General features: G+C 45.1%; 1 protein-coding gene and 1 long non-coding RNA gene across 2 annotated transcripts in view; both read right to left on the bottom strand.

Annotated features, from left to right (window-relative positions):
- The window catches only part of LOC310838313, a 437,762-nt gene that overhangs the window by 399,706 nt on the left and 10,059 nt on the right, over window positions 1-27,997 (bottom strand). The window lies entirely within an intron of this gene.
- LOC310839511 (uncharacterized protein) lies at window positions 25-27,966 on the bottom strand. Its single transcript, XM_083728149.1, is given in 19 exon segments — window positions 25-1,241; window positions 3,266-3,753; window positions 4,001-4,119; window positions 5,095-5,117; window positions 6,252-6,482; window positions 7,283-7,378; window positions 7,853-8,320; window positions 8,322-8,358; window positions 9,011-9,179; window positions 11,446-11,586; window positions 12,593-12,657; window positions 15,668-16,637; window positions 17,601-17,630; window positions 18,164-18,196; window positions 20,948-21,066; window positions 22,388-22,410; window positions 23,492-23,722; window positions 25,267-25,362; window positions 27,463-27,966. Coding segments are annotated over 19 exon segments (4,305 nt in total). The 5' UTR covers window positions 27,883-27,966; the 3' UTR covers window positions 25-695.

Genomic DNA, 27,997 nt, shown 5'->3' with positions numbered 1-27,997 from the left:
GTTAATGCATCCACTCAAAACACATTTAACTGAGCAGAAGCCCCACTCAATGCAAGGTTTACTTCTGACAACGTGTGGAGATGGCGTGGCTGTATTTGCAGAGGGCATTTGAAGATGATGCCCTGTTCAATTTTTTTCTTTCTCTTCCCGTCTGAGGTCTCCAGAGCAAGGAGCTATCCTGCGTGACATGGGTGAAGGAGTTCATTTTTAGTCATCTATAAATCCAATGATGCCTGCATTTTCACAGCTGCATAAGCTATGGCGGTAAAGGAAGGTTTCCTAGAATTGCAGAGTTGTGAGGGACCCTGGGGGTCATCTAGTCCCACCCCCTGCAGTGCAGGAAACCTTTGCCCAACGTGGGGCTCAGACCCACAACCCTGGGATCAAGAGTCTCGTCCTCTGCCAAATCAGACATCTCAAAAGGAAAACAAGATTGTAGGTGAGAAAATTTATTAGTGTGACTGTCTCTTTAAGAAGTGAGCTGCAGAGGGAATTATGGGAAAAGGAAGGAAAATGCAAAGCAAGAGCAACCCATTTTTGTTTGGTTATTTCTGCTGATTTTGACTGGAATGAATGCTCTCAAAGGGCCCTTGGAAAACTGCCCAATGTGCTCTTGGCGGGTAAATGGTTTTTATGCCAGTCACTCTGGTCTGGAGAGAAACTCCTGCTGGGCCTGAGAGGCAGATTTAGTCCCCTCAGGAGATCCTGAGGTGGGTTTTATAATTTCCCCACAGACCAAAGAAAGGGAGGAGGGTCTCTGCAGAGAACGAGGCTCCTGAGAACGTGTAGAGTTCGGATCCTGAGTCAGCGTCAGAAAAAGACACACGTCCCCCTTCATAGTCCAGAGTCACCCGGATCCTCCTGGGATCCTCACTCAGGGACAGAAGAGAAGGAAAATGGGATGTCCAGGCCCAGTACTCATCTTCCCACTTCTCCACAGCCCAGATCCCTCCCTCAGGACTTAAGTAGAAGCAGCCCTTTCTCCCCATAGACTTCCTTGCTACCCCTATAGCCAACCCTTCCCTACTTCCCACAGTGACTTCCCAGAAATGTCTGCCTGCTGTGAATCCCTCACGTCCCAACACACAATGCCAGTCACTGAATCTCTCAGGATTGTCAGGCAGGGCTTGAGGTTTGTCTCCCAATCTCACGCTTTTCCGATCCTCCGACAGGATGAGCCTGGGATGGGCTGTGTCTGGATCCAGAGTGACATTTTCTGTTGGGAAGAAGATGAGGGAAAGAGAAGATCAGGCAGAGTCAGCTGAGAGACAGAAATGGACACCTTCATAAATAAATATAAAACACCCCAAAAACCCAGATTCTCTCTCATATCAAGGGTATTTCTTTGCATCACATGCTAGACTGAGACTCCTCCTTGCAGACTCTCATCAGAATAAATATATTCCTTGAGGGTTTTTAAATCAGTTTTCTTCACTTTCTTATATTCAGTGTATATTGTGCCTGCCTTCCTCTCATCTCTTCTGTGTTATCTAAGGGGAAAGAGAATTGGAGGAGGCAGGAGAGGAGATAAGCTGCTTTCCTTTGACAATCTCTGTGGGAATTGGCCTTTGGGGACCTCTGGGTTGGGGTAGGGGATGAGGACCTCCCTGTTCTAATAAAAAAAAAAAAAAATAATAATAATAATAATAATAATAATAATAATAATAATAATAATATTTGCCTACTGCCCTTCATCCATAGGTCTCAGGGTGGTTCACAGCATAAAAAATACAACATAAAACCACATATAGGCCTCCCCTCACTTTCGCGGGGGTCACGTTCTGGGCCCTCGTGCCCACAAGTGAAAATGGTGTTAAGTGGGGAGCCTGTTTATTCCTGGTCTCCATCTCTCTCACCCACTTGGTCTCTCCTTGCCTTCCTCCCCACCATCTTGGAAGTTTAGGCCTTGCCACCAAGGAAGAAGAGGCAGGTGGCAGGGCAATTTTACAAAGGACTGCTTATTCCATGCTTCTCTCTTGGATTTAATATATACCATAAGACGAGTTCCCTGAGAGAAGGAGGAATAACTCAAAAAGTTACCAGTCAGGGGCTAAGACAGTCATGACAGGCAATTGTAGGGTTGCCATATTTTGAAACGCAAAGAAGAGGACACGTTTGCCAACTTCTACTCTTAACCATGGATCTTAACTTTCAACAACAAAAGAATAATAATAATAATAATAATAATAATAATAATAATAATAATAATGCAAATTGCTTCCTCACTTGCCACATGAAAGTATTTGGGCTCATGTTCACATCTTTGTGAACGCAAATGTGCACAGAACAATTTATTAAACTGTTCAACATGTACATATGGACTCTCCTTAAGGGCAGGGGGGTGTTAACTCTTGCCCTCGCAGATTCCTTCTCCAAGATCTTGTAGCTGAGCCAGAGTCCTTTTAGTTCAGCCACAAGAGAAGAGATTTTGCTAGCTTAAGATGCTGCTCTGTTGCAATTCTCTGCTCTAGACTAGCTTAGCTGGGTGCCTTAGATCTGAGTCTAATGCACTAGAAATTTTTTCATGGGTTACTGTAAACCAAACCAAACAACTTGAGACATTTTGCCAAATTTGAAAAATCCGCCCAGGGGAGAAATTTTAATCATGAAAATAGAGGACCTGTCCGAGAAAAAGAGGACATGTGGCAATCAGTCCTGAAAAAGGTCACATGGAAAAGCAACCCAACTCTCTCTAGGCAGGAATGAAACTCTTCCCTCTTTTATCTGATCCTTCTGGGAAGTTTCTCTCCCCTCCTCCTTCTGCACCTTCAAGTCCACCCTCTCTGCCTTTGTGGTACAAACAGCAGGGCTAGAATCAAGCTGTACAGAAGAGACTCTGGACCCCCATGAAACACTAGTCCCCCCCATCCTGTGAATTGGGGTCTCCATGTGAAATTTACCTCTCTGAAGATTTCTGGATGACTGAACATCTGAGGAGGCAAAAAGACAGGCTTAACAGGCTACAATGCAGCAGCTAAAACAAAACAAAACAAAAATATTTCTTACGAAACATCACCACATCATAGCACCTGTTGTTTCCTTATTTCAAGCAAAAGATAAAATCATGCAAAGATGACAGCTGTAGGCCTAAGTAGTGATGTTAAATATTCTCCAAAAGATTATTCATGAGAATGTAATATCACTAGGCCTAAGGAATGTGTTTAGCAGTAATTCCTGCATTGCAGGGGGTTTGACTAGATGATCTTTGGGATCCTTTCAAACTCTGCTATTCCATGATTTCATGGGGAAATCAGAAATAGTAAACCATACTAGGAAATGGCGGAATACAATCATTCAAAATCCACAAATGAAATGGGGATCTGAACTGGATGGATGAAGAAAGGTTTAACATCTGCCCCAAGTAAACTGGTGGGGAAAAGCTGTTGAAACTGGAATTTTCAAGTATGTTAGCATACCAAATTGCAGAGGAAGAATCGGCAGAGCTTTGCCATGTAATTCCAAGGGTCTCGTGCAATGGGAAGTCCTCCCTCATGAAATCGGGCTGATCTCTTAAGAACTGTGGGAACTCTAAGGAGATTGGGATGGCTGAAGCACGAGAAATGGCTGGTGAGGTTGAAACTCTGAGGCTCAGGCCTTGGCTCCATGGCTGAGAAAGAAGCCAGAGCAGGAGGCAGAGGGGGAACTGGGGGCTTCTCAATGCCCTTTGACTCCATTCAGAGCAGGAGAACCTCCAAAAGGACAACCCCAGATTGTGCAGACAGGGAACCACAAGGAAAAGGAGGTTTCGTATAACTGTAAACAGATGCATATGTGAGAATAAATCCTGACTTTGCTCTACACTCTGGTTCAGGCTTTCTTTACAGGATCCAGCGTCACAATATACATGGGCCATTCTGGAGAACAGGAAATGAAGGCTGGAGCCCCAAGAAGGAAGGGATCCTGGGGTTACTCAATTCCATGCAATAAGAGCCTGGCATGTTCAGTTCTGAAGAAGTAGCAGAATTCCCAGTGTGAAATCCTGGCAGCCAGTTTTCATTACCTCTCCATTGTTTCATTGTATTCTTCACAAGGTGATTTAGATCACAGGATTCCAAGATCCTGTTCCTCAGCTCTGGAGGGAAAGCCAGTGGCTTCTCTGGACTCTCTCTTTCCTCATACCTGGTGAAAAGAAAAACAATGAATGGCCCCATTGTGGCCCCATCTCCCTAATTATTGCAGGAGATCTCAGTAACATGAACAAAGTGGAAGTTTATTTCCCAACAGGTTTATTTCCACCACAGATGAGACCTCAGTTCAAAACCCCTGAGGACAGCTGTCAGTGGTTTTGTAAGGATGCTCAAGGTACAAGATGTAACCCCAAGCGACACCACCAGAGGACTCCCATGGCTTCCAACGATGCTGCCCCATAACAACTCTGGTAAGATCCCAAGAAGGAAGAACCAACCCCTGAGGTGGAATGCCTGCAACCCCTCCCTCCCTGAGCTTCTCCAGAGGATGTGAGTGATGTCCAAAGCTGCAAAGTGGTCAAGGAAAACAACCTCCACCCTCCCTTCACCCCCTCTCTCACCCAGGAAGGGCACAACTCCATGTGCCACAGGATTCTCCCTCCAGAGGTAGGAAACAACTGGACTTTCACCCCCCACTCAAGACCACCTTCAGCCTCTCACAGTGGAAACGCTCCCAAGAAAAAGAACCCACCCATTCTAGACCAACAGACCTTCCCTCCCTCAGTGCCTCAAAGGGGCTGAGTTTCCAGAGTTGGGGGGCTTCTAGTTGCATATAGAAATCTATTGGTACATCATAAACTCTTCCCAAGTATCTTTGGCACTTTCTCTTCTAGATGTTTGAAATTACCACAAAGTCCATGAACAGAAAGTGCAAGAGAAAGAAAAGAGCCCCCATCCCTGTGTGAAGTGATGTGGGGAGGGAGGGAGGAGGCAGTTGACCTTGAACTTTGGAGTGAGAATTGGGGGGCCACAAGTTCAGAAGAGGGGGCTCTACTTTTACCTGTGAGGTGCTGCAGGGAGTGAGTCCTACAGTCTCCCCCCTGCAGCCCCTGGAGGGCCATGTCTGAGGTTCTTGCATCTCAGCTTCAAAGAGTGATGCTAATGGAAATGAGCCAGATCCACTTACCTCTGCAAGGTGCTTCTCACATCCTAGAGGGGAGAGGAGAAGGGAATTCACTGCACACCACAGGCCACACTAGGAAGACCCCCTCAGACCCTGCCCCTCGGATGTCAGTCTGCCTGGCACACGCCAAGGTTCTGGGTAGGGATGGTGGAATCAGCCAGTCTTGGTTTCTCATAGCTTTTATTTTTCCAGTCTGAAATTATTAACTTTTACAATATCGAGTTCTCCACATTTCCACATCAGTTTGAAATTATTTTTTAAAATCCTTATGAAAATCCACCAGCATTTTAGGAAAATTTCACATTTGTGGGTTCAATAGAAGATTCTCATGTCTTAGATTATAATTTATTAATTTTAATCCAGTTTGCATGGTGCAATTCAGATGTAAGTAAGCCTACAGGATAATCCTGCCAGGGCACTGTCCCAAACTGTCTTCCACAGACGTCCCCAAATTTCAAATTATGTTTTCCGTCTGGAAGTAAAAAAAGCACTCCAAAGGGGTAATAAAACAGCTCAGTGTTTCTTTGGGCTCATCCTCACTTCTCCCTTTCCTGTGCCCAGAAAAGTTTGCCCTGCCACTTTCCCTTGGGAAAAACCTGCTCCTTAGTGCAACATCAAAGCAAACGTCAATCCAGAGAAAACCTGGCTGAGGTTTGCTCTGATTCAACAGTAAAAAGAGGGTTTTCCTGGAGAAAAGGGGTGGGACAAGCAGCAGTTTGGATGAGTCTTGCTCTTTGGTCACTGTGACTGAGCACCATTTTGGGCCGATCTGTATCCATGGGGAAGGGGACCAACCCAGAAGTTGTGCAGGAAACGGGAAGAGAAGCTTGGTCAAGAGACTGGCTCATGTCGGAAGGAGGCCTGAACGCATTCTCAGCGAAGCCCAGCACAGGGCAGTAAGGAAGCATTGCCAAGCTGGAAGGCATTCAGAGACAAATCATCAGCAAAGGGCAGAAAATCACCTGCCGTGCCATCAAGAACACAGGAGAATCTCTAGTCTGCATTCAGGTGAGATAAGCATCCCAGGTCTCTCGGGTCTTCCTGTCCATTCCAAACCTGACTAGAGGCTCCATCAACTCAGCCCCTGCACTCCTTGCATACATGAAAGGGGCAGCCTTCTCCTGGAGCCCAGCCTTGGGCTGTTCCTGCCACCATCTTACCTGCAGGAGTTCACTCGCTGGCTGCTGACTCTTCTCCTCCATCTCCTGGATGATCCTCTCAAGAGAGGAGAGTTTCTTGGAGAGTCTGGCCAGCTGCTCATCCCTTCTGCCTGCAATCTCCTTCTCCACCTCTTCTACGTGATTCAGCAGACGTTTTTCTTGTTCTTCCAGGAACTGGCGCAGTTCTCTGAACTTCTCCACAGTCTTCAGCCTCTCCGTTTCAGTTAATTTCTGCAAGAAAAGAGGAGGTCTGAGTGTGGAAGGTGCTCAGCCCTCAAAACATCAGGAAGAGAATGGTGAGAATTCCACAGGGAGGACACTTCTGATTTTTCAGAGACATGAAACCTCCAGTGGCTAAAGAAGTAAACATTTATTTTGAGGGGCGGTTCTCTCCATTATTCTTTCTATTTACTTCTATTTTGCAGAGAGCTACAGCCTAAAGGAAGGAGCATTTTTTCTAGCCATGGATGTTCCCTGCATGTTTTGGGGCATGGCATATCCAGAGTTCACAATTGTTCAGAGAACATCCAGGGACATAAAACACACCTAGATTTAGGCTGGTATCATTTAGGTGTGGGAAGAAACAGAGGAGGAAGAGGAAGAGGAGGAGGAGGACAAAGTGCAGAGTTCATCCCCAGAGCTCCCTTGTTTTCTGTAAAGGTTCAAAATGGCCTGAGTTTCCTAAAGATGAAGGAGAGCACACATTTAGAAAGACAATTCTTTAGTAACATTTATGGTAAATCAGGATTTGAATTGACCTGCTTCCACCCTCTCAGCTCACAATTCCTCAGGCTTCTCCTTATTATATTATTCATATAATAAACGACAATGGGAAATAAATTCTATTTAGCTGCATTCAAACGTGAACTTACATAATTCACAACTGCTGAAAAAATAAATTAATAAACAAAATAATATTGAAAAAGGAGAAATGGGGAGAAGCTGAAATGGGCAGATTTCCCCACCCTCCTCAGTCCTGACTCGACTCTTCAAGTGCTTGTTCCCTCCCTAGTAACAACAGAGACCCTTACCAGGAGGTCTTTGCTTTCCTTGTCCAGGGCTGCTTGATGGGCCAGAATTTCCTCTCTCTCTTTCCTCAGAATCTCCAGGTGGTGACAGATCTCTCCCTGAAAATAAAAAGGGAAACTCAGGTTTGATTGAGACACAGAGAGAGGAGGTGAATAGTATGCTGGCTTCTTGCGCCCAGTGGCCTTGCTATAATAGCAAAGTAGTTTACTGGAGGAAATAAAAGTCCAGAGGTTTTCAACCTTTTTGGGTCCAGCTACCTTTTTTGTGTGGCATCCCTGTGGGGCTCAGGGACCCAGTTAGGTCACCCCTTCCTTACAGACTTCTACCTAGTCTTTGCAGATGCTACTCAGGGATATCAAGGGAGATCCCTTTGTCTCCCTGGCAGAGAAAAAGACTTGAACTCCCTCCTCCCAGCCATGCCAGGAGCCCTCAGGCTTCCCCTTGGCTGCTTTTTACATAATAAACAAGGATTAATTCATGCCATGCCTACTTTGGACCTGAGAATTAAAAAGAAAACCTCCCAAGAAGAATCCACAGCTATTTCTCCCCCTCAAGATCCAGGGATCTCCTACCTTGTATTCCTCAAAAGCCTCCTTCAGAGGAATCACCTCGTGGTGTTTGTGCTCCTTGGATCTGTCACACACCAGGCAGATGGGGGCTTCATCCTCCTTGCAAAAGAGCTTCAGGGGCTCCTGGTGCTCCCCGCAGACTCCTCCTTTCCCTCCTTCCTCCTTTCCCTCTTGAAGGCTGAGATTCATGGCTATTTCCACCATATTAGCCAGTTGCCGGTTGGGGATGAGGCTCCTTCGCTGGACTCTTTCTCTGCACTGAGGGCAGGAAGCCTCTGCCCCCGATTCCCCCCAGAACAGGACCAAGCAGGATCGGCAGAAGTTGTGCCCACACTCTGGGATGGTCACTGGATCCTTGAAGTAATCCAGGCAGATGGAGCAAGTGGCTTCATCACGGAGACGCTGGATGTGACCCTCAAACGCAGCCATGGCTCCCTCACGCAAAAGACCAGAGTTAAGTTTCACTTTCTCAGTTTTCAGCTACTGGGAGTTTCCCTTCCTGGAAATGACTCATTGATCACGTGCTGTTTATTTTATTTTTATTTTTTAAATGTCTCCAGGGCTTTGCAGTCGCTGAATGTTTTCTCAAGGAGCAGGAAATGCTTTTTGATTGTGTTGTAAGAACTTTGAGTTGAATAAAGGTTTCTTTCCCTCTGTATCAATAAGGGAATAAATATTTGCTATCAATAAAGTCTCCCCACTTGTCTGCCCCCCTTCATTGCTCCCTGTCATGCTCAAAACCACGGTAGAGTCTGCTGTATTGCTTCCTTTTCCAGCCACTGAGATATATTATAATTATGTTCACCGTCTGTACTAATGTTATTTCTTTAATGTTACTTTTAAGTTGTCTCCCTACTGAATGTAACTTTGTATGATGACACTCAAACGAGGCCAACATCATATAGGAGAAGGTGGAAGGGGAGGTGGCGCTCAGGCAGGTGGGGTGGGTGTCTTTATTCCATCATGTGCCACCACCCCATGGAAAACGCAGGAAAAGGAGAGCAAGCTGCCAGATCTTTGAGAGAGGTCAATTCCACGGGCATGTGTTGTTCTAGCTCTTAGTATCCCAGGACAAAAATCAGATGCACCTGCTGTCGAAATGACCCTCCTTGGGGGAGCACTGGGGTACGAAGGGGGGCGGGGGCGTGCCATTCCAGGTACCATTTAGGGAAAAGGGTACCTTCGCGGCTGCTCCCCTGGGATGTGCGGGACCTGTGCTGCACGCTGCGCAACCCTGGGACACGGGCCATGCCCCAGCCTGTTCTCCACTCCAGGGGCTGCAGCTTCTTGTTCCGCCACTGTGGGGTAGCACTGTATATTTGGGGTGGGGCTGAGGAACACAGGGAAGGTGCCCTGCGTAATGTATGGGGCAGCACAGGCCATGGAGCCCCTTCTGGAAGCTGCTGAACTGCAATTCCCATCCTCTCTGTCCCCTGGCCATGCTGGATGAGTCAGAGGGGAGTTGGAGTCCAGCATTATCCAGAGGACACCCCATTTGATGCCCCTAATATACACAATCCAGCCTGTGAAGAAGGAACGTTAATGCATCAACCCTAAACACATTTAACTGAGCAGAAGCCCCACTCAATGCAATAAGGCTTACTTCTGATGTGTGGAGATGGCGAGGCTGCATTTGCAGAGGGCATTTGAAGCTGATGCTCTGCGCAATTTCTTTTTCATTTTCTTCCCATCTGAGGTCTCCTGAGCAAGGAGCTATCCTAACTAACGTAGGTGAAGGGGTTCATTTTTTTAGTCCTCTATTAATCCAATAATGTAGCCATTTTCACAGCTGCATAAGATATTGTGGGGAGAGGAAAGTTTCCTAGAATTGCAGAGTTGCGAGGGGTCCTGAGGGTCCTCTAGTCTCACCCCCTGCAGTGCAGGAAACCTTTGCCCAACGTGGGGTTCAGACCCACAACCCTGGGATTAAGAGTCTCGTGCTCTGCCAAATCAGACCTCTCAAAAGGAAAACAAGATTGAAGGTGAGGAAAAGATTATTTATTGGGACTGTTAAAAGTGTGAATGTCTCTGGAAGAAGCTCCAGAGGGAATTATCGGAAAAGGAAGGAAAGGTCCCCATGAAAAACTGCCCAACGTGCTCTGCTCTTGGCAGGTAAATGTTTTTTATACCAGTCACTCTGGTCTGGAGAGAAACTCCTGCTGGGCCTGAGAGGCAGATTTAGTCTCCTCAGGAGATACTGAGGTGGGTTTTATAATTTTCCCACAGAAGAAAGAAAGGGAGGAGGGTCTCTCCAGAGAACGAGGCTCTTGAGAAGGTGTAGAGTTCGGCTCCTGAGTCATAATGCATATGGCTCCCTTGCTTGCCACATGAAACTATTTGGGCTCATGTTCCCATCTTGCTGAACATAAGTGTGCACAGAACAATTTATTAAACTGTTAACCATGTACATATGGACTCTCCTTAAGGGCAGGGGGATGTTAACTCTTGCCCTCCTGGACTCCTCCTCCTAGAGGAGGGGAGACACTGCAGAAAAGGCCCATTCTTGTGTTGCCACCCTCTGGGCCTCTTGAGGAGGCGGCACACAAAGAATGGCCTCAAAAGCTTCCTCCACAAATTTCATTGCTTAGATATTTTTATGTCCATTTAGTCAGTTTGGAAATATCCTGACAATCAATCCCTTCTAGTTCCTACCACCTTGGACCATTGAAAGTCCTCAGTGAATTTGGCCACCTCATTTTCACCCAGAAACCCAGATAATTTCTGAATAGCGGATTCCTTCTTTTTAAATTTTAATCTTCTTAGTTGTTTACCACAAATAAGAAATAAGGCCAATCAAAATCCACATCCTGCCCAGAGCTCTCTAAAATTTGGTGCTCTCACTGACACAGTTGAGATTCCATTCCTAGCCAATGAATATTTGTTTCCTTTCATTTACTTCTTTATTTATTGCTAGTGCTTAATGAAGATAGATAACAGCAATCGAGTGATGGAGGTTTTTGAGGGAAAAGATTGGGAATGTTCAGGTGTTTCCTTTTCTTAAAAAACTCCGCTGCAGAGAAAATTCCGGGAAAGGGAAGGGGAAAGAACCAATTTTTGTTTGTTTTGTTGCTTGTGCCGATTGTGACTAGAACGAATCCTCTCAAAGGGTCCCAGAAAAGCTGCCAAAAAATGCTCTTGGGGGAGAAATGCTGGTTTTATATCAGTCATTCTGGTCAGGAGAGAAACTTCTGCTGAGCCTGTGGGGCAAATATAGTGTCTTCAGGAGATACTGAGCTGAGTTTTACCTCCACCCAGACAAAAGAATGGGAGGAGGGTCTCTCCAGAGAACGAGGCTCCTGAGAACGTGTAGAGTTCGGCTCCTGAGTCAGCGTCAAAAAATGACACACGTCCCCCTTCATAGTCCAGAGTCACCCAGATCCTCCTGGGCTTCTCACTCAGGGACAGAGGAGGGTCATCAGGGGAGGTGCAGGCCCAGTACTTGCTTTCAGACTTCTCCACAGCCCAGATTCCTCCCTCAGGACTGAAGGGAAGAAAGCTCCTTCTCTTCACAGACTTCCTGGCAACCCCCACAGTCCACCATCCCTCGCTTCCCACAGTGACCTCCCAGAAATGTCTGCCTGCTGTGAATCCCTCACGTCCCAACACAGAAGTAGAATTGTTGAATCTCTCAGGATTGTCGGGCAGGGCTTGACGTTTGTCTCCCAGTCTCACGCTTTTCCGATCCTCAGACAGGATGAGCCTGAGATAGGCTGTGTCTGGATCCAGAGTGACATTTGCTGTTGGGGAGAAGATGAGGGAAAGAGAAGATTAGGCAGTCAGCCGAGAGTCAAGAGACGGACATCCTGATCCAAGAAACAGCCCAGGAACCAGACTCCCTCTCATAAAAACAGTACTTATTTGCATTGCATTTAGGGTTAGGGCCCTCCTCTCCTTCTTCCAGACTCTCATCAGAATAAACTTTGAATAAAAACCATACTTGTTATTTTTATATTCAATATACTTCCTATATTGTGCCCTTCCTGTCAATTCACAAATCTTCAGAGTAAAAACCCCCAATAATTTTTTATTCAGCTCTGCTGTGTCAGCTAAGGAGAGGGAGAGGGCAGAAGAGAAGGGAAACTGCCCTCTTCTGACACACTCTGTGTGAATTGGCTATTTAGGGCTCCCAGGGGATGGCGAATGAGGACAACCGGTTTAGATAGGCAGACAACAGTCATGGACCCTTTAATGCCCTCACTATGGTTAGAATCGGGGAGAGTGTCAATGCGGACCCAATTCTGCCTCAGCTGGAGGCAGAACTAATGCTGCCTCAAGGGTTCCCTCTCAATGAGGGAGACAAAATTAGGCAACCTAGCAGATAAATGGCATTCCTTCTGGAAATTCCCACTGCAATTGTATTCCTTTGTTTCTGAGAAGAGGAGCAAATGACCAACTGTAATTTCCCTGGCGTTTCTATTCTTACCACAGGGTGTCACTTTGCCACCAATCCAATTCTCAACATCAGATACCCTTTTAAATGTGTTTGGGTTGGGGGGTGGGGTGTTATTGATTTTTGTTCTTGTTTTTATCCTGTATTTTCTATCTTTCTATTTTTAATGTTGTGAACAGTCCTGAGATCTACAGATGAAAGGTGGCATACAAATTTAATAAATTATAATAATAACATATTTAATGGTTTGTTCCGCAAAATAAGATTGAACCAAGATATCTACAATTCCTGAGTCCTGACATCGGGGGAAGATTCGGCTATAAGAGGCTCTAACAGGGAATGTGGCTATTTACAAGGCTGCCTCTGAATCTTGGGGGTGTCAGGCTTGAGGAATTCTCTCCCCCTCACCCTGTTGGCACTAAGAGGCAGGAAAGAAACAAGAAAGTTATTATGTATGATTTATTCAGTCGACACGGTAAAGACCAACGAAAATAACTCACTCTGAATGAAACTCACCTACAGGTGGTACCTAACACCAAGAAAACTAGCGCTAATACGCCCAGGAACCACACCAAAATGCTGGAGAGGGTACACCTCCACAGGCACATACCTCCACGTGGTGGGAGTGCCCCCAAATCCAACTATTCTGAATTATGTAAAAGAACTAAGCAAGTATTAGAAACCACCCCAGAATTGGCCCTACTAAACATCTTCCAAGACAATAATGTCCACTTACACCACAAAGAACTCATAACCCACATACTTTCAGCAGCCAGAAGCATCATAACTAGACACTGGAGAGACCTGTCAGGAGTAAGCATGGACCAGTGGTACCAAATAGTATGGGAAACAGCCTTACTAGAAAAATTAACCAACAGACTGAAACTGACATGGGAACAAATAGAAGAAGTATGGCTCCCCTTTATCACACAGCCCAACAAGACAATGACAAAAATCCACCAACAGCATACAAATCAATATGGCTAACCTGATCCAAAACACCCACCCACCCCACTCACACATGAAAACAAAGATCATCACAGCCAATCACAAACAAACAACCACACCCTAGGCCAACCCCAACCTCTCTCACCACCAAAGGAACACAAGTGAATCACAGAGAGCCCGCACAAGCGACGCTGACACAAAACCCCACATATATTAAGTAAAATAGAAACATTGCCACCTGACCCCACCCCCACACCTTTCCCCCCTCCACCTCTTTCCCCCTTTTCTTCCTAATGTCTCAACAAATGAAAGTGATCTGTAAAAAATGTTACTGGAAAAAAGAGAGAGATTGCACATACTTTTGTAAACCAAGAAAATCTTTAATAAAAATACATTAAAAAAACAACAACATGGTAAAGATAAGGTATTCTGGTTGTTCCTCCATAACAGAGTTGCTTCCACTTCACTCCTCCCCCTTCCCCCTCTAGCAACAGCATTTGCTTCTATGGTGTCTGTCAGTGGACAACTGCCTTTGAGCTCTTTGTTCTCGGATCTGATCCTTATTGAACGCCACGTTTTGGGAGAAGGGGGGGCTGGTTATGCTGTCCAATGACGTGTCACCTTGCTGCTCTGCTTCCCCTTCTCCCAACACTGCATAACTTTGCTGTTCTCCTGTCTCAGAGCTGCTACCTTCCTCAACGCCCTGCTGTAATTTGAGACTGTCTCTCTCCTCTCTGGAAGCTACACCAATATGGAGCAAGGGATATCAGCTAGAAATCATGACCCTGTTGACCTTTCTAAAGTCCACAACTAGCCTGCATTCTGGGGTGTCCCTCTTATTCACAAAGAAGACTGGGGACCATCCGGGCGCTTGGGACGGCCTAATAAACCTGCGTTCCAAGTTCTTCTTCAGGAACTCCCTCAAATCGGCCAATTCTGCCTCCGACATAACTGGTGGGCATCTGGGCACCAGGTCTATCTTGCAGTTGTAAGGCCTGTGGAGAGGTAGCCTATCTGCCTCCTTTTCACAGAACACGTCTCTATAGGCCTTATACTGCGGGGGTATAAATAATAATAATAATAATAATAATAATAATAATAATAATAATAATAATTTTTTATTTATACCCCGCCCTCCCCAGCCAAGGCCGGGCTCAGGGCGGCTAACAAGCAATAATAAAAACAAGTTGAATGATTACAACTTAAAACAAAATTAAAATACAACATTAAAATATTGAAACATTAAAATGCCTCATCGCAGGAGAAGGAAAAGAAAAAAGAAAGAGAGGGAGGGAATAAAATTGGCTCCAAGCCAAAGGCCAGGCGGAACACCTCTGTCTTACAGGCCCTGCGGAAAGAAATCAGATCCTGCAGGGCCCTGGTCTCATGAGGCAGAGCGTTCCACCAGGCCGGAGCCAGAGTTGAAAAAGCCCTGGCTCTTGTTGAAGCTAATCGTAACTTCCTTAGGGCCCGGGACTACTCTACTCTCCTGTGAGTTTCCCTCTTACCTCTGTCCCTTTGGCTCCTACCTCTTTTGGCACTCTGAACCCTAGGCAGTGTGCTTGGCAGTATGCTGAAACAAACGTTATGAAACGCTGCCCCCACGCTATCACAGGATCGTGCTTTGTGAGCCACTTCATTCCCAAAACTAGAGGGTATGTGGCCAGCTTTGTGATGTGGAACATCATCGTTTCCTTGTGGCCCAGCAATTCTATCCCCATGGGCTGTGTAGCATAAGTAACCTGTCCCAACACGAACAGCCTGCCATCAATGGTTTGCACCTCTAGAGGGGCTTCCAGCCGCTGTCTGCTGCTCCACAAAGTCTGAGCCCAGAAAGTCCAGGGAGGCCCCTGAGTCTATGAGAGCCTGCACCTGCACTCTGCGGCCAGTTGGGAATTGTAGCGTCACTGGCACCGCAATTCCAGGGACGGCTGTTTCAACCTGAGGCCCTTTTATTGACTTGCATCCCAGCCGCCAGACTTTTTCATGGACTAGGGCTTCTCGTTTCCCGCCACTGCTTCCTTAGGCTTTGGCTCTCCCTCTACACAGGCTGAGTAGTGATGTATGGAAGTGAAAGCTGGACCATAAAGAAGGCTGATCGCCGAAGAATTGATGCTTTTGAATTATGGTGCTGGAGGAGACTCTTGAGAGTCCCATGGACTGCAAGAAGATCAAACGTATCCATTCTTAAGGAAATCAGCCCTGAGTGCTTACTGGAAGGACAGATCCTGAAGCTGAGGCTCCAATAATTTGGCCACCTCATGAGAAGACTCCCTGGAAAAGACCCTGATGTTGGGAAAGATGGAGGGCAGAAGGAGAAGGGGACAACAGAGGACGAGATGGTTGGACAGTGTTCTCGAAGCTACCAGCATGAGTTTGACCAAACTGCGGGAGGCAGTGGAAGATAGGAGTGCCTGGCATGCTCTGGTCCATGGGGTCACGAAGAGTCGGACACGACTAAACGCCTAAACAACAACAACTACACAGGCCCAGACAGAGAACCCCCTGCCTTTTTGCTTGGGCACTGTCTTGCCAAATGTCCTGGTTTGCCACATGCAAAGCAACGGCGAGTCTCTCTGCGGCGTCTGCCTCCATCCATCCATGCAGCTTCAGGAGTCACCCTCCCTGCTGAGCCCAGCTGCATTGGTTCAGGAGCATCTTCCTGTCTGTGTGTACTGCCAACTCTCCTTCCTGGCATGCTAGGAATGTGGCTTCTCACACACATTGGCCGCCCTTGCCCCCTCTTCTCCAACGCCCTCTGCTGCTGTCTCAGGCCAATTTGCAGAGAAGCTCGTACTAAATCATCCAAAGATTCAAGGGGCGCCATTCTCGACATTTCATCCAAGATAGAGTCATTCAACCCCGCTTGGTATAAAGCGGCCAAAGGCGGGCTGCCTGCCTGCCACCCAAGCCTCTGCACCAACAAGCTGAACGAAGTCCAATAAGTAGAGACTGAGTCACTGCCCTGACGTAGGTTCAGCAGTTGCTGCTCATCCATAGCATTCTGCAGGGGATTTTGGAACATACTATCCATCATCTCCAAAAACTCCTCCAGGTTTGAGAGTGCGCTGTGCTGGCTTGCCATAAGAGGAATAGTCCATAATTTAGCGTTCCCTTCCAGCAAACTGATTAGATAAGCGACTCTCTCTTTATCAGTCTCAAATTCTCCTGAGTACAAGTCTAGAATATAAAGCGCTACCGTTTTAAAAGCTAGATATTCGTCTGGTTCTCCGGAGTATGGTGATGGATTAGCCACAAGCGTCTTGCTTGCTCCGAGAGTCCTCTCTGCCTCTCGGTGCAATCTCTGTTCTCCCAGGGCTCCTGCTAATGTATCTAATTGTGATTCCAGCTGCCAGGTGTATTGCCGGAGTTCATTCAGGGGGTCTCTTGGCTCCGCTACCCCAGCTCCCACTGGGTCTTGACCTTCCATTGCCGCTCTCTGCTGTCCTTCTGTGTGAGAGAGATTGTAGTCGAGTCAAACTGTCAGGTTTAGTACAGTATGTCTCTCCCACACACGGCACAGCATGCTGACAGTTTTATTACTTTCAGATTTATTCAGCAATTATAGAGTTTCAGCAGTCCAAATTTCCTTGGGTCATCCATCACTGTCGGAGTCAGTTGACTCGACTAGATTCCTTTTCCGGCCAAGGCAAGATACTCTCCACCTTTCCTCCCCACCTCCTTCCGGTCTTACGCTGTTCTTCTAATCTACTCTTTCTCCTGCTTTTCGGAGATTCTGGCACTGTTAGCCCCTCCTCATCTGGAGTCAAATCTAACCCCCCCTCCTTTCTCCTGCTCTTTCAGCTCTGTGTTGCTTTCAGAATTGACAGGCAGCGTTTCAGAGCGAGAGAGGCTTATCTCACTTTCGCTGTGTGAAGGAATCAAGTATCTACTCCTCTCTGGCTCTCCCCCCTCCTCTCGGTCTGTCAGAAAGGAACACAGGATAAGGGTGTGTGTGAGATCTCCATCATTCCTCCTCCTCTTCCCTCTTGCCCTTATCAGTCCAGTCCCTGACAGGGGATGGGAATCAGAAACTGGCGAGAGCCACTGCCTTTCTGCACTGACTGGAAGCTTCCTGGCGGCACCAGTTTAGCTCCTGCTGGAAAGAGGATTCTGGGCAAGATGGACTCTTCTTCTGACCCAACAGGGCTCTTGCAAAGTGCTTTGATCACATGGAAAAGTAACCAAACTCTCTCTAGGAAGGAAATAACTCTTCCCTCCTTAGTCTACACCTTCTCACCCTGTCTGCACCTTCGGAGTCCACCTTCCCTGCCTTTGTTGTACATAGGAAGAACTCAAACAGCAGGGACAGACTCAAGTGCTGGGTCGCTTGAAATTCTGCAGCACAGACACTTTCACCCCCTTGAAACACCACCACCACCCCATGAATTTGGGACTCCATGTGAAATTTACCTTTCTGAGGTTTTCCGAAACACAGAACCTCTGAGGAAGCAAAAAGATATAATGTTTAAGGGCTACACAGCTATATCTAAAATAGAAATAATCTTTACAAAACAATGCTTCATAACTTATCCGTGGTTTCCTTATTTCAAGCAAAAGATTAAATCATAGAACAAATTACTAATGAGAAAACTGTATGAGAAATTCAAACAGCCAACTTGTCTAGCTGCTATTCCCTGCATTGCAGGAATCTGGACTAGATGACCCCTGGAAACCTTTAAAACTCTTAAAACTATTCTGATTCTATGTGAAAATCAGAAATGGTAAACCGTACTGGAAAATGACAGAATAAAATTATTCAGAATCCATGAATGAAATGGGGATGGCAGTGCAATTTCCATCTTTTAAAAGGTTAACATCTGCCTGAAGCAAACAGGTGGGAAAAAGCTATTTAAAGCCAGAAATTTTAGACATGCTCACACTATTGCTGATGGTTCCAAAGTCTAAGAACAGACAGTTCAACACCCATGAAACATCAGTCCCCCATCCCTCCTGTTCCTTCCCTGGAAATTTACCTTCTTGAAGCTGTTCTCTGAGTAACAGAGCATCTGAGGAAGCAAAAAGATATAAGTGTAAGGGCGACTCTCTTCCACCTGAAATAAATCTCCATACAAAAATAATGCTTCATAACGTAGCATTATTATAATTTAAGGAAAAGATTAACTAGTAGAAAAAAATAATTGTAAACAAGAAAACCATAGAAAGAATCTATGGAAATAACTAAAGCTTCAAAACTTAGCAAACATAACACAAGCTTACAAATAGCAGAACAAAAATATTCAGCATGAATCCTGCTAGTCTCTGAACTTTGTCACTGAAATTGGGCTCTGCATTCTTGGACTGGAGGGGAGGCAGAGCAATAGGAATCCCGTAAAAGGATGCAGAGGGGAGATGGAGGCAGCCTTAACATCTTCCCCAAGTAAAGTGGTGGGGGAATCATTAAAGCCAAAATTGTGAAACATAAGGAGAAGCGAAGTTTGATGAGGGAGGATTGGCAAAAGGAAGTCCTTCCTCACAAATCTTTCAGATTGTTAACAAGCATAATTGTTCCCTTTGTGGTTCATATGCTCTTGCTTCCACTCTCTTTTTTTTTTATAATATTTTTAATTGAGTTTGTGAAATACAGAAAAAAGAATAAAGAGCATATTATAAGAGTAAAGTAGAAAGGTTACAAATCCTCTTGTTCTTTTTTCCAAATCTACTGGACTTCCCCACATCCTCCCAACCCTGCATTCTCTGTAATACATAACATCAGCAATTTGTTAACTTATTTCAATACTTGTTGTATCCTTCGTTTTATCATGTTACCCAATTTCAAATGTGTTATAACCCAAATCATGTACATTTTCATTTAAACACAATAAAGTTGTTTCATTATTCTATCTCTGACTTCTTGTGCCTTAATTTCCATTTCTTTAGCTTAACATTACTGAAGCTAGAATTTCCTAAGTAGTGCATTTTTTAACATTCATACAGCTTATAGTGTTTTTTCAGATAGTCCTTAAATTTTTTCCAGTCCTCCTCAGTTGTTTCTTCTCCCAAGTCTCGGATTCTGCCAGTCATTTCGGCCAGTTCCATATAGTCCATCAACTGCATGTGCCATTCCTCCAGTGTGGGTAAATCTTGTGTCTTCCAATGCTTTACAATCAGGATCCTTGCTGCTGTAGTAGCATACATAAAAAAGGTTCTGTCCTTCTTAAGCACTCTCCGGTCCACCATGCCCAGAAGGAAGGCCTCTGGTTTCTTAGGTAAGGTAAATCTAAGTACCTTTTTTAGTTCATTATGAATCATCTCCCAAAAGGCCTTCACTTTCGGGCAGGTCCACCAGAGGTGAAAGAATGTCCCTTCCGCCTCTTTACATTTCCAACATTTATTATCAGACAGGCGATATATCTTAGCAAGCTTGACTGGGGTCATGTACCACCGGTATATCATTTTCATAATGTTTTCCTTCAAGGCACTACATGCCGTAAATTTCATTCCGGTGTTCCATAACCTTTCCCAGTCTTCAAACATAATGTTATGCCCCAAATCCTGCGCCCACTTTATCATGGCGGATTTGACTGTCTCATCCTGAGTATTCCATTTAAGCAGCAGGTTATACATTCTCGAAAGTAGTTTACTTTTTGGTTCTAACAGTTCTGTCTCTAGTTTCGATTTTTCCACCTGGAATCCAACCTTCTTGTCTACTTTAAAGACCTCTTGAATTTGTGCATAATGCAACCAATCTCGCACCTTGTTTTTTAATATTTCCAAGCTCTGCAACCTCCAATTGTCTCCAATCTTTTCAATAATTTACCCATATTTAGGCCAATTGGCCTCCATGTTAGGTCTCTTACGTGCCTTGGCCTCCACCGGTGAGAGCCACCTCGGAGTCTTACTCTCCAATAAGTCTTTATATTTTGTCCAGACCATTAAAATTGCTCTCCTAACAATGTGGTTTTTAAACAATTTGTGCACTTTAACCTTGTCATACCACAAATATGCATGCCACCCAAAAGCATTGTCAAACCCTTCCAGATCTAGGACATCAGTGTTTTCCAGTAAGATCCAATCTTTCAACCAGCAGAAGGCTGCGGATTCATAATATAACCTCAAGTCTGGCAGGGCAAATCCCCCTTCTTGCTTCCACTCTCAATGGGGGAACTCTCAGGAGATCTTGAAGGCTGAAGCCCTAGATCTGGCAGCTGCAGGGGGACGTCTGAGGAGGAGACGGCTCAGGCCTTGGCTCCACGGCTGAGAAAGAAGCCTGAGCAGGAGGCAGAGGGGGAACTGGGGGCTTCTTAATGCCCTTTGACTCCATTCAGAGCAGGAGAACCTCCAAAAGGACAACCCCAGATTGTGCAGACAGGGAACCAAAAGGAAAAGGAGGTTGTGTATAACTGTAAACAGATACATACTGAATGAAAGAACCCTGATTTTGATATGCACTTTGATATGCCTGTTCTTCTTCTTCTTTTTAATTGTGACAGACACCATTTCTCTTCTCCAAACCCCCCTGCACAACGTATATGGGGAATTCGGGGGGGGGGGGATAATGGCTGCACCACCAAGAAGGAAGGTATCCTGGTGGTACCCATGTCTGTGGTGAGAACAAAATACAAAACAGTAAGAGCCTGGCGTGCCCAGCTTTGGACTATACACAATGCCCGTTTTGCACAGGGGTTATGTTCTTGACCCTTGCCCCTTTTCCGGTCACTTCCAGGTTGCGGTGATGCACATGGTCACAGTCCCACGTAAATTAGTTGCTGCCTGTAATATATGCCCAATATAAAACCCTTGCAGCCATTTTTCATTACCTTTGAATTGCTTCATGACATCCTCCAGGAGAGAGTTTATATCACAGAATTCTGAGATTCTCCCCTTCAGCTCTGGAGGGAAAGCCAGTGGATTCACCAACGTCTCTCTTTTCTCATACCTGGTGAAAAGAAACACAATGTGAGTCTGTTCAAATCCACAAATCCACAGAAAGGAATTGAGAGAGAGGAAGAGACCTGCAGACAGGGAGGCACAGAAGGGAAAGATTCTTCTTCTGCAGTACGGACTCCAAAGACAGACATTTCAGGACCAGAACAGCAACCGCAGGCCTCTGAGTCTCCCTGCTTATATTTACTCAAAGAAGAAGCACCAGCATGTGATATCAGGGGGCATGAATTCTCTGACTGCCTGATGACAGCACAGCATCTTTCTCTAGATGTCCCCAGAGAAGGCGTAGAGAAGAAAAAGATGGCTGCTGCTGTTCATATACGTGAAATGTTCCTTATAACCTCTCTCCTGAACCTGAGCGACACATTGAAGTTACAAATTACAGGATCAGGAACAAAGGTACACCGCTAACTCTCTTCCTTGTGAGATTCCCTTCGCTTGGGGATATATCACACTTGGTTAAGGGGCCAAGACAGTGCTGCAGAGCAACTGCAGTAAATTTCCCTTGTTTCGTGTGCAAAGAGAAAAGCTTTCCCTTAGAGTAAATTCAAAGCATTTGTTTCTTGAGCTTGGTGATACCTTGCTTTGATATGTAGATAACCTCTGCTCTAGAACCAAATGATCTCAGAGGATGAGGCAGACCTTCCACAAATATATAAGCAAACCAAGTTATTGGTCAAAAGTCCATCCAGGCCAATACAAAACAACATTATACAATTCAAATAAGCAGGGGAAATGGCAATACTTCATTTGGAAACCGCCTCTGCCTGAAAGGCCCCATCATGGCAGTCTCCAAAATTTTCCATGCAACTTCAATACCTCTGGTTACATACGCTTCAGGTTACAGACTCCGCTACCCAGAAATATTACCTCGGGTTAAGAACGTTGCTTCAGGATGAGAACAGAAATTTTGCTCCAGCGGCGCGGCAGCAGCGGGAGGCCCCATTAGCTAAAGTGGTGCTTCAGGTTAAGAACAGTTTCAGGTAAAGAACGGACCTCCAGAACAAATTAAGTATGTAACCAGAGGTACCACTGTAAAATTAAAACCCTTGCAGCAGAAATGTATTTTCCCAAGAGGTCATTCATGACCTGCTCAGCAGGATAGCCTGTGATCGTATCCAGGAGAAGTTTGAGCAGCAATTCCAAGGGACTCTATGCAAGGGACAACAGAAAACAAACTCCAGGACCCCTAAAACCCCACAGATCCTGGTGTATTTCAGAGGTAGAAATCCTATTATCTCCCCCAGAGGTCTTATGTGACTTTTCCCAGTCTTATGGAGGGTTGCTAATGGAAATGAGCCAGATCCACTTACCTCTGCAAGGTGCTCCTCACATCCTAGAGGGAAAAGAGAATGGAAATCACTGCACACCACAGGCCACACTAGGAAGACACCTCAGACCCTGCAATGGAGGAACACTCTGGCCCTCTGATGTCAGTTTGGGGTAGGAACAGCTAAATCAGACAATTTTCTTCAAATGGATGAATTGTACACATTACTTGGGCTGGAGAGCTGCCTTGGAAAGTCCATAGAAGTGCAAACGTTGGTGGAAGGTTGTGACTCAGTTTGTGTATCGATGTATAAAGAGCAAATGAGGCAGGTCCACCTTTAAGTGTAGGCTCAGTGGAATTCCCCATCCCTCTTGGGATGTCAAAAAAGTGTGCTCAATGCTGGAGCTCACACCTGTTTTGATTCATTTTACTTTTGGTAAGCTCTGAGGCATGGGTAGGCAAACTAAGGCCCGGGGGTTGGATGCGGCCCAATTGCCTTCTCAATCTGGCCCACGGACAGCCCGGGAATCAGAATGTTTTTACATGAGTAGAATGTGTCCTTTTATTTAAAATGCATCTCTAGGTTATTTGTGGGGCCTGCCTAGTGTTTTTACATGAGCAGAATGTGTTCTTTTATTTAAAATGCATCTCTGGGCTATTTGTGGGGCCTGCCTGGTGTTTTTACATGAGTAGAATGTGTCCTTTTATTTAAAATGCATCTCTGGGTTATTTGTGAGGCATAGGAATTCGTCCGTCCCCCCCAAATATAGTCGACCCCCCCACAAGGTCTGAAGGACAGCGGACCAGCCCCCTCTTGAAAAAGTTTGCTGACCCCTGCTCTGAGGTGGCCAAAACAGCTTCTGGGAAGCCCACTACAGGGCATGAAGACAGCACTGCCAAACTGGATGGCATTAGGAGGCAAACTATTAGCTAGGAGGAAAAAATAACACCTGGTTCCATCAACACCGCAGAAGAATCTCTAGTTTGCATTAAGGTAAGGAAAACATCCCAGGTCGCTTGGTGCACCTGTGCGTAAGAGACTGGACTAGAGACTCCATCCACTAAGGTCTTTTATTACTTGCATAAATCAAAGAGGCACATAAATTTCTGCAGACTTGTCCTTGGGCTGTTCCTGCCACCATCTTACCTGCAGGAGTTCGTGTGCTGGCTGCAGACGCTTCTCCTCCATTTCCTGGACCACCTTTTCAAGATGGGCGAGTTCCCTGGAAAGCCTGGCCAGTTGCTCATTCCTTTTCCTTGCAACCTCCTTCTCCACCTCTTCTATATGATCCAGATGGTGTTTTTCTTGTTCTTTGAGAAACTGATGCAGTTGTCTGAACTTCTCCACTGTCTTCTGCCTCCCAGTTTCTGTTAATTTCTGCAAGAAGCAGGAGGAAAAGAAGAGACCAGAAGCTGAAATACGGCCAGTCTTCATGACATCAGGAGGGGAGTTATGAGATCTCCGCAGGAAGTGCACTTTCAATGACTTTTCATAGACATGAAATAAACGTCCAGTGGCTGAAGAAGCAGGAGAGGCAGAGATGAACACATTCTATTTGCCATCTCCATTTTTGTTGCCTTCCATTTTGTGGGAAGCAACAGCCCTAAAGCGCGGAACATTTTTCTAGACATGGAGGTTCCCTGCATCATTTCATATTCGGCATAATCAAGGTTCTAAGATGTTCAGAGAGCCTCCATGGGCACAAAATACTCCTCACTTCCGACCTGTGCCATTCACGAGTACAAAGACGACAACAACAAAAATGGAGGAGGAGGGGCTGGCAGAACTAGCATGCTCATGCCCAGCACTCCCCTATTTAAGGTAAATGTAAATGTAAAGGACCCCTGGACGGTTACGTCCAGTCGTATTAGACCATGGGGTGCAGTGCTCATTTCCGCTTCAGGTCGAGGGAGCTGGCATTTGTACACAAACAGCTTTCCGGTTCATGTGGCCAGCATGACTAAACCACTTCTGGCACAACGGAACACCGTGACGGAAACCAGAGCGCATGGAAACGCCGTTTACCTTCCCACCAGAGTGGTACCTATTTATCTACTGACACTGACATGCTTTTGAACTGCTAGGTTGGCAGGAGCTGGGACAGAGGAATGGCAGCTCACTCCGTCGGGTGGATTCCAACTGCTGGCCTTGTGATTGGCAAGCCCAAGAGGCTCAGTGGTTTAGACCAAAATATCACCTGCATTCACCTCCCCAATTTACTTTAAAGATTCACTATGGCCTGCGTCTCGGACAGATGAACAAGCGGGCACATTCAGAAACATATTTCATTAACAATTTTTATAGTAATTGCCTCAAGCAATCTATGTTCTGTAGAGCTGGGCTGCCAAATGGGAAAGAAATTCAATTCAGTTTGCATTCAAAACACAGCAATCCCCTGAAATTCACATTTCTCCAAGTTTTGCAAGGTTACCCCAGCCAGGTAGTGTCTACAGAAATGCATATATTGGGGGGGGGGGTTAAGTATGAATAAAGATGTATTTATTAATATAAATAACAGAGAGAATTGAATAAAATTAGGCAGTGCTTTTTTCTGGGGGTACTTTTGTGAATCTAAGTTTTGCCTCATTGAGGGGCAGTATTTTAATATGAATAGGAAAATGAGAGACCCCTAAACATATTTTTTTTAGAAAAAAGCACTGATATTAGGGAAGATTGTCTTGCAAAATTTTAAATATAGGGAAATTGCAGATGAAAATATTTATATACGGAGAAATCCACCCTAAAATCTGATTAATTTTCAGCATTTTTTAAAATAAAAAACAACAAGCTAACAAACAAACTAATGTGGAAAAATGAGAAATGGAAAGACACCAAAATGGACAGATTTGCCCATCCCTACTCAGTCCAGACTTGATTCATAAAGTTCTTGCTCCCTGCCTAATAATAATAGTGATAATTACAAGCAGGTCTTGGCTTTCCTTGTCCAGGTCTGCTTGACAGGCCATAATCTTCTCTTTCTCTTTCATCAAAATCTCCAGGCGGCTGCAAATCAGTCCCTAAAGAGAAAAGAAAAAAACTCAGGTTAGACAGAGAGAGAGAGAAGGAGAGAGGAATTGACTATTTTGCTGATTTCTAGTTTTTGAAGGCCTTGCACGTAATGGTTTGTAGCTTTGTAGTCCCCCCCCCACTTTATATTTTATCAATTATTTTTGAGAAGAGATAAAATGCAACCGTTAATGCTTGCATTTTAAAAATAATTATAAATGAAGAAGTCTTGATAAAAAAAATGAGTATTTGGTGGGGGGGCATTTTTAGCAGTCTTTGCCAACCTGCTGCCATCCAGAAGTTTTTATTGTTATTTTTATTAACATAAAATAAAAAATACAAACAAAAGAATAAACAAAAATAACAAAGTTACAAAACAGTGCAGAGGTTGTGCACACAAGTCCCACTTCCCCAACACAATTAGATCCCTGGAAATCGTTCATTAGGCGAGTGTTCGCATAATGAGGATATGATTTCCATTATTTCCTATGGAATTACTTCTAATGTGAGATCCGTCTGCTTTCTCTCCCCCCCCCTCCATATTTTTTCCTGAAATGGCTGCAGCCAATCAGCAAAAAAGACACAAACAACTGATTTGTCTGTGAGATTTGTCCAATCTCATTTCCCCACCTCTGTGGTTTCTGCCACCAAAAGGCTGCCACCAACCAGCAAAACACATGTGGAGTTTAGAGCAGTGTTCGAAATTTGCCAGGTGTCAGGCATATTTTGCACCTGGCTATTGGAGACCAAGATGCCTGGGTGCCAGGATGGCGCCTGATGTATGGAGGTTGCATGCCTGGGGATCCTTGGATCGACTGTTTTCACACACTAGCAACACATCCTGTAGAATTCTATCCATTATATTTTATCTGCAAAATCAGCATGAATTTCAGAAACCAAGAAGTATTATTGACAATTACAACTTTTGAACTGCCTGGCCCCAAAATGGCAACTAGGCATTCCGTTTTGGTGACTGTGACCCCGGTTTAAGGAGCCGTTTGGCGCCTAGCTTATATACCTGAGTTTCTAACCCTGGCTTAAGCACTTTCTCTTCCTGGCATTGTGGCAACATCCTGTAAATCTCCGAAGCTGCTGTTTGCATTTCAAGGGAAGCTCCTTTTGGTACCCTGGCAAAGAGAAAGAATCCAAACTCCTTCCTCCCAGCCAGCCCTCAGGCTTCTCCTCAGCTGCTTTTTACATAATATAACCTTAGAAGGCATTTGAAGGCAGCCCTGTATAGCGAAGCTTTTAAAGGTGTATTCTTTGAATATGTTTTTATATATGTTGGAAGCTGCCGAGAGTGCCTGAGGCAATCTAGGAAGATGGACGGGGTAGTACTAATACTATTACTAATTATTATTATTAACAAAAAGTATGGAAACTGCATTCAGGCAATTAATACCATGCATAATTCAGGCATAAGAGTTAAAGAAAATTATCATATGTGGTGGGATTGTAGTAAAATTAAAAAATTTTGGGAAATGATATATAATGAGTTGAAGAAAATGTTCCAATTAACATTTGTAAAAAAAGCCTGAAACTTTCTTGTTAGGGATTGTAGGAAAAGACCTGCCAAGGAAATTGAAAAACATCATGTACTGTATGCAACAACGGCGGCAAGAGTCTTAATAGCACAAGGATGGAAGAATGAGGAAATCCCAACTAAAGAACTGTGGCAAGAGAAATTGATGGACTACACGGAATTGGCGAAATTGACACATAAACTCCGTGACAAGGATAACCGTGACTTTAAAGAAGAATTGGAACCTTTTACGAAGTATTTAAAGAAACAACAAAAGGAACTGGACTCCTTGGCAGGTTTTGAATAAACACTAAAAAAGAATTATTGGTAACATACAGATAGATAAACTGAGGACCTTTACAATTTTATAACATGCAGAGAATAACATGTGCTAAGAAACCAGAGAGAGGAGCCGAGGGAAGTCTGTGGGGCGGGTTTTTTTAGGGGGGGGGATTGTGGATGATGTATTTTTGACAAATTGTTATGTTGAAATCCCTAATAAAAAATATTTTTTTAAAAAAAAGTTAAAGAAAATTGCTGAAAAAGAATCCACAGCTATCCCTCTGCTCCCCACCCTTTAAGATCCTACCTTGTATTCCTCGAAAGCCTCCTCCAAAGGAATCACCTTGTGATTTTCATGCATCTTGGATTTATCACACACCACACAGATAGGACTTTCATGGTCCTCGCAGAAGAGGTTCAGGGGCTCCTGGTGCTTCTCACAGACTCTCCCCTTCCGTCCTTCCTCCTTTTCCAGACTGAGCTTCTTGATCAATTCTACAAGGTGAGCCAGTTGCCGGTTTGGGATGAGATTCCTTTTATGGGCTGTTTGTCTGCATTGAGGGCAGGAGACCTGCCTGCCTCTCTCCCCACAACACTGGACCAGGCAGGACCGGCAGAAGTTGTGCCCGCACTCTGCGGTGGTCACCGGATCCTTGAAATACTCCAGGCAGATGGAGCAAGTGGCTTCGTCGCAGAGATCTTGCACGGGACTCCCTGCAGCAGCCATGGCTCCCTCGCGCCAAAGAAAAGAGTCAAATCTCACCTCTTCTGTTTTCAGCCGCTGGGTTTTCCCCTTCCTGCAAAGGACTCCGGAACTCAATGCCCACGTGGCTTTTTTTCCT

The sequence above is a fragment of the Podarcis gaigeae genome (genome assembly GCF_964106915.1).
Source record: "Podarcis gaigeae genome assembly, chromosome: 2".
NCBI lineage: Eukaryota > Metazoa > Chordata > Lepidosauria > Squamata > Lacertidae > Podarcis > Podarcis gaigeae.
The sequence above is the reverse complement of the archived record's forward strand: the minus strand, read 5'-3'. Positions and strand labels throughout refer to the sequence as shown.